Source organism: Cydia pomonella, chromosome 21 (assembly GCF_033807575.1).
Source record: "Cydia pomonella isolate Wapato2018A chromosome 21, ilCydPomo1, whole genome shotgun sequence".
NCBI lineage: Eukaryota > Metazoa > Arthropoda > Insecta > Lepidoptera > Tortricidae > Cydia > Cydia pomonella.
Window position 1 is genome coordinate 5,810,709 of NC_084723.1, and position 10,922 is coordinate 5,821,630.

Sequence of the window (10,922 nt, forward strand, 5' to 3'; positions counted from 1 at the left end):
ACCATTTTTTGATGTGTTCACGCTGTACTGATATTTAGTGAAACGGAAAAATACTCTTAGAGCGCCATCCAGACTTCCTGATATCGGGCCCAAAATCAGTCCCGATTTCGGGCCTGATAATAGTTTGCCCCTGATAAAAATGACCGCAATAAACTAACTTCGATTTTCGCGGTTATAGCCTCAGGCCTTCACGGATTATTAGCACATCGTTTACAATATTTGAAATGTAAAAAAATGGTTCATATGCAAAAATATCAAACATTGAACCTTTTTGGCAATTAGAGACTAGACAAAGTATTTTTTTACATTTCAAGTACCTATTGTTAACGATGTGATGATATTCCGTGAAACAGAAAACGATTATCAAGCCCGACATAGAGACTGATTTCGGGCCCGATATCGCGAAGTGTGGATGTAATTGGCTCTTAAATAACTGCCATTATAAAATAAATTGAATAATGCCTAAAATGTATAATCTTTGAAATATGTCATCAAAAAATATTTTGCAAATGAAAAAAATATTTACAGGACATTTTTTTTTCTTTTCTTTCGCCTTGCCACCTGTTTACTTATCTGTCAATTAATTTCAGACATAGCAACACGGTAGACACTTTTTCACACATGGCAATTTTAAAATTCGTAAATGTCAACTTTTTAATTGTCGCAAAAATTTCAGTCATATTTTCTTATTAAAATTACGTGAATCAAATATTAAATAAAAACTCGGGGAGCACATCGGTATCAGGGACTGGTGTTCGCCGCGTATCGGTCGTTCCGGCTGTGGGAATAAGTTGTTTGTGTTGGCGCGTGGGACGGCTTCATAAATGAATAATGTCTCTGAGGTCGAAGGCGCTGGCTCTGGTGGAGGTTCTCCTGCGAGTGCCGCCGCTGTTTGTGGTGGATGAGTTCCTAAAGATCAGCCTGGGGCTGCCGGTGTCGGGCGGGGACGAGGTGACGCTGCTCAGCAATGTGACCATCGACCACGTCGATATGCCCGACTCTGAAACCTACTACGACGCGAACTTTTACAATGCTTTCGTGTTCACACTCATGAAGTTCCTCGTATGCTGTCTAGGTAAGCTATTTTTTTTATTTAACACAGTTTAGGCACGGGTGTCGCAAGACGGACTGAAGGTCCTTTCATTTTTCTGTGTTTCTCAACACTTAAGTTTCAATGTCGAAATGTTTATTCTGCTCTTGTACCGTCACAAATTGTCCGAATTGTTGATTTTTGTAATCATTTGGTTACGTTACGGTCTAGATAGATTAGATGTTTATGTTTAAAGTAGCAAGGTCAGACAAACATGGATAAGAAACAACAAAAATAAATTTATGGAAGTCATGATAAAAACGAGTATATTAACATTCCATGAGTATCTTCATAATAAAATACTAGGTTATTATAGATATTTTTGCTTAGTTGACAAAATGTTGATTCAAGAAAACAATAACAAGCAGTCCAATAATAGGTCAGTCAGCAAGAAAATCAACTGTCATCAGAAATAAACTATTTAGATGATATGCATATTGATAATATTAACATAACTTGTTGATGAATCCTTAAAGGTTATACTATTTATATAGGGTTTTAAATACTTGTGTGGCCATTCATGATACTCATGTGACCTATAATAAAGAGGTCAAATTTTAATTTGGATATGTGAGATAAACTGTGGATATTTCTTACTTTATCTTTAACTTATTCATAACATATGTTTATCAGAATAATTTGAGAACTTAACCTGTAATACTTGATAATGATAGCAATGGTCAGCATTTTGGCTATAATGAATTTATTTGAAATACAGTCAGCACCAAACAGATAATGATTGCTAAACTAGCCAAATGTATGGTAAACATATTTTAAATAAATATTAAATAGGGACATTCCTACACAAATTGACCAAGTCCCACAGTAAGCTCAAAAAGGCCTGTGTTGTGGACTCAGATGATGATATATATAAAATACTTAAATACATAGAAAACATTCATGACTAAGGAACAAATATCTGTGCTCATCACACAAATACATGCTCTTTCTGGGATTTGAACCCAGTCTATATATCTTAGTTATATAGTTGGTCATCTGGGCTGTCACTATCTATTCAATACTGACAGTACCATGCCATAGGTAGGTAATATTATATCAAATCATATTATTAAAACAATAGCTTTTTAAGCGAGATGTGATGGTATATAGTCTGGCAAACACAAATTGTCAGTCAGTAAGAACCAGGAAAATTGAGTGACACCAAAATGAGTAGTTAAGAAAAGTTAATCGCTGTCAGTTTTCTGATGACAATTAAGCATGAAATCTTTAGGGAACCACCTTTTTAGGGTTCCATACCACAAAGGAACCCTTATGGTGCGATTCCGTCTGTATCTATATATGTATCTATATCTCTTAAACTTTATGGAATGAACACCAAAACCAAGTTTTTATTGAAATTTTATGATTAATTATCAACACAAAACTGACAGTAATTAACTTAACAACTCTACTAATTTGATACACTATTTACTGAAAACACCCAGTTACATAATTACACTGACTTTAACTTTAAAATAACATCTAGTTATTAAATTTTCAGTCCATCTGCATCATTCTTGCCAGTTACAGTGACGGATATGAATATTTTCGTTTTTGTGTTAGGTTCTCTGATATATTATTAAGGTTCTTTGTGGTAATCATGGGAACGGGGATAATTTTGAAAATTGCAAATATTTTCTATACCAGAACCACTTTTATCTGTAGCAACAAGATGCCTTAGTAAGCAATGTAGTAGTGCAGGTCGCGAAAGTATAAAATGCTTGTTGTTGAGCAGATATACTACCTATATTCAATATTACCCCAATGCACTTTAGTGAAAATAAATAAATTATGGAATAGTGTTACATTCACTATCTATTAGCCATATCTTTTCCATATCTCGGGACCATAGGGTCCCGGATCTTTGGGAGGTGTGTGCGGCGCCGGTTCACATTACACTTCCACCCTGGAGCATAGGTCCCGCTCTTGCAACTCCACTCTGGCCGGCCGGTGAAGGCAAGCACAGAGCTGAGGGCTAGATGAAAGTGTCGCCACTCACAGTCAGCTTGCCACAAGCTGCCCTGCGTGAATATTAGGTGTATTATTAATTTATTAATGATTCTTATTTTGTTTGTCTTTGCTAGATTTGTTTTTTTTTTTTTTATGGAGACTCCTCAAAGAATTTAATTAACATGCATTATCATTGACATAGCAACCATTTGTAGGTATTTTACTGTCATTGCACTGGCTCTGAATTTGTAATAGGCACTGTTGACGTAATAGATATATGTATACAATGTAATTTAATTATTTTTTGCAAAAAAATAAAAATGAAGGTTTTAAAACTATGAAAGAACATGTTAAAATAGTATCTATTTTGGTACAGCTGGCTTAATATAGGAGCTTCGCGGCAGTGTCTCGCCCGCGATATAGACTACCCGTCTTTTTCTAATTAAAGAGAGACAGGTAGTCTTCTTCACGGGCGATATACTGTCGCGGGGCTTCTGAGCTAAGCATAATGGTCACAACGAATCCAGCAATTGAACCAACTTTTGCTGTTATGCGTGAGTGTATCCCATCAAAAAGATGCTGTTTTAATATAATTGCTCATGAATCATTTAAGTGATGATTTCGAAGGATAAATGTCTAGTAGTGTTTATTTGGATTTTATTTTTAATGTTTTACAGTAAGTGGTTTCCTACCATTGGTGAAAAAAATGTGTTTAAGTAGCGAAATTTATTCAACCCTTATTGTGTCTAGAACCCCTCACAACGCTCAAGATTCCGTTTTCGAACCTCTCGCTACGTTCGTGGTTCAATTTTGGAATCATTCACTTGCTTGGCTAATGGGGTATCAATATTAATTATTAACATGACGGGTTAATTAACAAACTAATTCTTTAATAATATATAAATAATAGTAGTGCAGTCCTCGTATATTCGTTCTAATATTGTATTTATTTAAATACCTATTCACCAAACTGATGGTGCAGGCCCATAATAAAAACATTTTCTTGTGTCTGAGCATATACTTTAATAACTTGAATCAATAATTCATGAGAGATACACAATATTTCAATAATTTTAATTCAAAAAATAAATTCCATATACCAATACATTAAAATACAATATAAATTAATATAAAAATTAAAATTAAATTATATTTATAGAATTTTATTTTATTTGGTCGTCTTCTTAATTCTATTAAACCATATAGATGTTTCGATTAGTATTTCATTTAAAAACGCGAAAATATTTGTATTTCGTAATCCAGCAGTAAGTCATATTTAACGGGAACCCCAGTAAAATACGGATAGAGTCCGACCAAGTTAAGTTAGCAGCGATTTTGATAGCGCAAACTGTACAAGTGTTAAGTAAACGTCATAATTTCATAGAAGTTTGACAGCTGCTGCCAACTTTTCTTGGTTTGACTCTTCGTATTAAAATTCAAAGCAACTTAACGACTATTTAGATTAGGGTAACCGAACATTTTCCTTATGAATTTATCCTAGATTTTTAATTAAAGTAAAAAATGAAATGAAATGAGAATCTTTATTTCAGGTAACGAGTGTACCCTTGTAAAAATACCTTAAAACATACATTAAATCAAAATACCACAAAACAAATTTTGGTCGCGATGAGTTACGCAACCCCGCAATGTCGGCGAGCCGACCGCGGAGCCAGCCGCCGGAACTTGACACCCTTCGGCCAAAACTCCTTGCTGAAGGTCGCCAGACGTTCAGTTGGAACGCTCACCGCAAAAAAAACGAATAATGTCGAGATCCCAACTTCGCCATCCTTAGAACAAATCCTCATTATATTCTTACATAATACTTTACGATATCGACCTTCGCAAGGTAATGTAGACGGGAAGCCTACAGCAGCGTCGTCCGTGTTGCAGGACGCAGGAAATGGCTGGTCCGTGCAGTCGTCAGAATGTACGGTAAGGCACCTTACTGATTCTGACGAGCTGGTTTCCTTCTGTTCTCTATCTTCTTGAAACCATCTATGGCTTATTGGTAGAGTATTAGCTGTCGGTCAGCAATCGCGAATGGCTCTCGATAAAGACGATAAAGCGCTTCGTTAAAACATTCTTCGAATAAAAAAGTTCCGAATGAGCTGTTTTTTTAGCTATATCATAGGCATCTCTAATTCGATTAAGTTGCAGTAAGTTCGTGTTCTTCTCTCACTCTCACCGAGCGTAAGCATGAGTGAGATGGAAGAGCGTGCCCGGGAGCACGGATATCATGTTTAAAAAAAAATTGTACGATAAAATAAAATAAAGTATTAAAAGATTTTTAGAAGCAAATACATATTTCCATAGCATTAACTAATATAGGTATAGAAACAAAGGAGATATACTCGTATACGTATTCTACATCGGTATTGATATACGCGGGACGTATTGCAATATTAACAGCAATATACTTACCTGATAAATGACAGACCTTATTTCGTTTCTGTAAGGCTTACGAATGGCCAGCTAAATGTCGATAATGGTACCTCAGTGGCAGACGGTGGATTCCCGCCAATACTTGACACCGCACGCATATATGCAGATATTTGTATGTGTGTTATAGACATGTCTAGCACACTCGGTTTTGGCAGCGGCCCGGCATAGTATAACTATTTGAAAGAAAGACGCAACCGACTGAAAAGAAAATACCATCGTTAATACTGTTCTTATAATTTGTAGACCGATTTGCTAAAACATTAAGGTCCTCCATTAGCCAGGAGTCTGTTAGTATATATAGGAGACCTACTGCGAACACCGAAGTTCTCAGATTCCGGGCATCTTTCTCGTTTACTCCAATGAAGGCATAATTAGAATGACAGAGAAAGATGCCCGCAATTTACGAACTTCGGTTTTTGTGGTTATAGGCCACACAGTCGTCTTTGTTTCATGAGGCGACCATTTCCTGTCTGGACGTATGAACATCAAACTAGTCGAAACGATGATTCAGAGGCCTACGAGTGTATTTTTCTTTACAAGGCAGAGTTATAAATTTTCTCTAACATTTTTTGTTGCTCATTGTAAAAGGTATAAAATACTATAAGGTCGAGATTTGCTTGTATCTTTATACGAATAATCTGTCAAAGCGTCATTATGGCAAGCGACAAAGAGGGACTTTTTGCTTGGAAACGACACCTCATATAATGACTATAGCAAGATTGAGCAGACAATTTGTACATAAGAACTGAATTGCTTGACTCTAATAAATCTATCACCAATACGCCATATTGAAGTCACCTCTCTGGCGTAGACCCAGTGTTCTGTAAGTGTCTCTATCTTGAGCTAATCTTCTCCATACTGTTCCACAGCATTGTCAGCGTTTGCTTAATATGTCTGCCCATTGTGTATTTTGGGATCATGTGTTATCTTTTATTCTACTCATATTATGTCTATTCTATGATGTTAGTTACTTTGGTTTTCTTTAGGCGGGATTCCACCAGTGTGCGACACAAGCATTTTTGTACTGAATGTGCTTGTGCTGCACAGAGCCGCTGGAATCCCACCTTTATATGTGACCGCGGCCGGCAAAACGTCCCGCTTACCTTACCTTGACAGGTTATTCGGACAAATCTCGACCTTATGGCAGGCGACAAAGTGGGACGTTTTGCCGGCCGAAAAGATTATACATATGTATGTATAATCTTTTCGATCTGATGTTCTAATTCCTAGCATACTACGTTCATCTTCCTCTGCTCTAGATATAGCTAGTTTTGTGACATTAAAATGACTATAGCTAGGTTCAGCAGACAAAATTTTCACATAGGTACTGAACGTATAGGAAGCTATACTGAATCGATTGATTAGTGATTACTAATCTACCGTTATTGAAGGATCTATTTCTATAATAAGTTATCGCCTTAACAAATACAAAATAAGTAGGTGTCTATAAATATCATTCTGACGAAGCGCAAATTTTATCTTTTTAGGGTTCCGTACCTCAAAAGGAAAAAAACAGAACCCTTATAGGATCACTTTGCTGTCCACCCGTCCGTCTGTCCGTCTGTCAAGACTCTTACAAGTACGATGAAAAAAAAAAACTATACATTAAATTATTAAAAAAATAGTTAAATTTGTACCAAACCCTCGGTGGGCGAGTCTGACTCGCGCTAATCCGGTTTTTTTATCAATGGTCAGGTGATTGTGATGTGACGACGCGCTATATATTTCATCCATTACAATATTTATCAGTAATTCCAACATTAATGACGTCGTAACTGTACAATATACAGAGGTTGCGAAAAGTTTACAAAAAGTTGGAAATGTTTTCGGAAATATCAGGACATTACACAACAAAACTAAACATGTCCTAGAGTCCGCTTGGCAACTAATCCCTAGAATTGGCGTAGGCACTAGTTTTTACGAAAGCGACTGTCATCTGATCTTCCAACCCAGAGGGCAAACTAGGCCTTATTGGGATTAGTCCGGTTTCCTCGCGATGTTTTCCTCCACCGAAAAGCGGCTGGTGAATATCAAAAGATATTTCGTACAACGTTCATTTCTTTAATGGAAAATTTCGATTCCCATACAAAAATAATCATAATCATTTATTTGTAAAGCTAATTTACATGTCACTAATAATTAAAAATACTTGGAGGATTTAGCAACTGGAGAAAACAACACAGTTCTGTACAAAATAGTCTGCCGATTTTTGCGGGGGAGGGGCACGTCAAACATATGACGTGATAAACGTCAGTCCATACAGTACATATGACGATTGGCCGAGGTTTTCGACAGAGGGGTAAGCTCTTAAAGGCGATTCCAGTTGTTAAATCCTCCAAGCAAAAATATGAGAAGTATCCGAAATTTTTACATGTAGGAGTTTCGCAGTTTTTCTAGCTGAGGTAGCATCAGTATAGTACAATGAAATACTCTCAAAGGCTTTTTCCTTAGGTATGTAATCCCAAAGGGGTCCTAAGAATTGGCACTGTTTTTTTCGAAAACGACTGCCATCTAACCTTTGGATCCAAATTAAGCCTTATTCTCGTGTGGCCCAACGTGCATTACAGTGTACACTCCGTTTCAATCTAATTAGAAACTTTAATAAACCATTTCTTTTGCTTCATTGCTCTTTTAAACAAACGAAATTTGTTTTAATTTAGGTATTCGGCTTCCTCACGTTTTTTTCCTTCAAAGATATGCCCACTGGTAAATATCACAAGATATTTCGTATTAAATTTTCTAGTTTTTTTTTTATTAATGTTGCCTTCCGATTTAGCGCAATATTACCCTGTTTCTTGCGGAAAAAGAAATTATTTGTTATTGCCTCTAAACGCCGCACGTAAATAATGGACGCCCCCCGCCGCCACCTACATTATCGATTTGCACGCTGGAAACAATCAATATCTTATACACGTGTGGCTATTCACAATTGTATGTTAATTAATGCCCTAACAAACTAACGTTCCATACAATACTGTCAAATTAGTTTATCATATGTCAATATTAACAAAACAGGACTTTTCGTACAAATAAATTAAGGGACTTTCGGCACTCCCTATAGCGTCAATACTTAGTTGGTTACTAAGTTCTGTTACTCGATTTGCAACTTCTTTATTGCCGTTAAAACAAATGCTACCGCAAAAATAAAAAATGACATAATGTGGATTTGTGAGCTATAATTATATACATATAACGCTTATCTCGTCTTATCTATAATGAATTGGGGCCTAAAAGAGAATCGTATCGCAGTAATTGCGTTGCACAAATGTGGGCACCCGCCAAACATGATTTTGAAGTTGCTTGAAAACCTAAAAATCAACAAACAATTTGTTTATCTCACAATTAATAGATACACAGAGCTTCGATGACCGCAAAAGGTCTGAAAGACCACGCACCGTTCGGACCCCAGCTCTAATAAAGGCAGTGAAGGCGAGAATTGCAAGAAACCCCGTCCGGAAGCAAAATTTGTTGGCAATACAGATGTCTGTGAAGAGAAACTCTCTAAAAAAGTTATCAATGAAGACCTTGGACTACACGCTTACCGCAGACAAAAAGGTAATTTGCTTAATGGACGATTAAAGACTATGAGGCTAGAGAGAAATCGCGTGCTATTGAAGCAGTACGCACACAATGGCCACCGAAAAATACTATTTACAGATGAAAATTTTTTACCATTGAATAATGTTGTAACCGCAAGAATGACAGAGTGTATGCAAAAAACAGTCAAGAGGCGATTGCGGCTGTTCCGAGAGTGCAACGAGGCCATCATCCCTCTTATGTGATGATTTGGCTGGGTGTGTCATACTCAGGGCTACCACAGGCTCATTTCCGTGAAAAAGGTGTGAAAACTGGGGCCAAGGTTTACCAAGAAACTGTTCTCGAACCAATAGTGAAGCCCTTAAGCCACACCCTATTTCAAAACCAGCCATGGGTCTTTTAACAGGACTCAGCTCCTGCACATAAGGCAAAAAAACTCAAGCCTGGTTTCGAAGGAACAAAATTGACTGTATTACCCACGAAGACTGGCCGTCCTCCAGCTCGGACCTTAACCCTCTGGATTATGTCATATGGCAGGTTATTGAGGAGAAAGCCTGTGCTAAACCCCACACAAATCTTGACTCCCTCAAGCGGGCCATAGTTAAGACAGTGACTGAATTAGACATCACAATCGTGCGTGCCGCTATTGATGACTGGCCTCGTCGTTTGAGGGCCTGTGACCTGTGTCAAGGCCAGAGGAGGCCATTTTGAATGATATTGTCATATGTTATTCCTGATTTAATTCAACTTTCGTTCGTATATTTTATGTAAGTAGATAAAGATTATTGCAGTAACAGCATTTAGTAACCAACTAGGTAACCTTCGGTCGATCCCTTAGTTTTCTAACGTCTTTTGTAGCTTATCGTATTAACAGCAACTGCTTTAAACAATATAGTATCCCATATTTATAAAGTTTACTGTCTTTGAGATATATGGCATCAAAGTTGAACAATTTTAGGCCGAAAAGCTGGTTTACTGGCCATAAGCCCCTTAATAAGAAAACAACTATCAAAAGCCCATCCGTACTATCCTCCGGTTCCTATGTTACCAAGCAATGACGGGCAGTAAATCTTTCGTCACAGATTGCTCTGATATGGGCAACCAGTTTTCCCAAAAATCCCAAATTTAAAACGCTTTTAGGGTTGGGCGCGTAAACGTAGCTGCCTTCTGATTGAGTATGGTTTCCCTATTTAGGAACCATCCATTTTATCTCCCTCTTTCTTAGAATTGGAATATTGCAATCCTTATTAGCTACAAGGAAAATGTTCTGCCATATTTATTCTACTCTGCGTCAGTAAAGACAGGATCAGGTTTTCTGTCTTTTTTTCATTAAAGCGAAATCAAATTTGCTGACGAAGTGACGGCTTGACGATGACGTGTAGCTGGTCACGTAGCTGTAGTTCTACCAAAGAACTTTTAATGGTAGATGAGGTGTAAAGGTGTAATAAAAATTGGTGCCTCGCATTAGCTGAAGTAGATTGTGCTGCGTCCCCGCAGATTATGCGCCAACTCTGGTTACTTACTTACTCCTCTGGCGCTGCGACCCAAAGTGTGCCTTGGCTTCCAACACGACTGCTCGCCACCGATCCACGTCCTGGAAGCCTATCGCGAAAAAAGAAATTCGCAAATTACAGGGATCTTTCTCTTTTACTCTCACTAAGACGTAATTAGAGTGACAGAGAAAAATGCCTGCAATTGACGAACTTCGATTTACGCGGTTATAGCCCTGTGCAGTTTCTCGCCAATTTCAGCTCCAGAAAATGGTAAAGCGCTACCTAGTTAGCTTTTAGACTCGGGGCCTGATATTTTTACATTGTATACCTCTTTTGCAATCATTATCATCTCTTTGATTTTATCTAGACGGCTAAACTTGAAACTTCGTCACAATTCTAAGGACACGGGT

The 10,922-nt window shown here is 37.4% G+C and overlaps 1 protein-coding gene across 1 annotated transcript in view; it reads left to right on the forward strand.

Annotated features, from left to right (window-relative positions):
* Positions 1-10,922, forward strand: part of LOC133529503 (protein TRC8 homolog) — a 17,616-nt gene continuing 6,694 nt past the window's right edge. Inside the window, exon 1 of the mRNA XM_061867224.1 lies at positions 1-1,075. Within this exon, the coding sequence (XP_061723208.1) occupies positions 832-1,075 (244 nt within the window). The 5' untranslated portion in view covers positions 1-831. The remainder of the gene's footprint in view (positions 1,076-10,922) is intronic.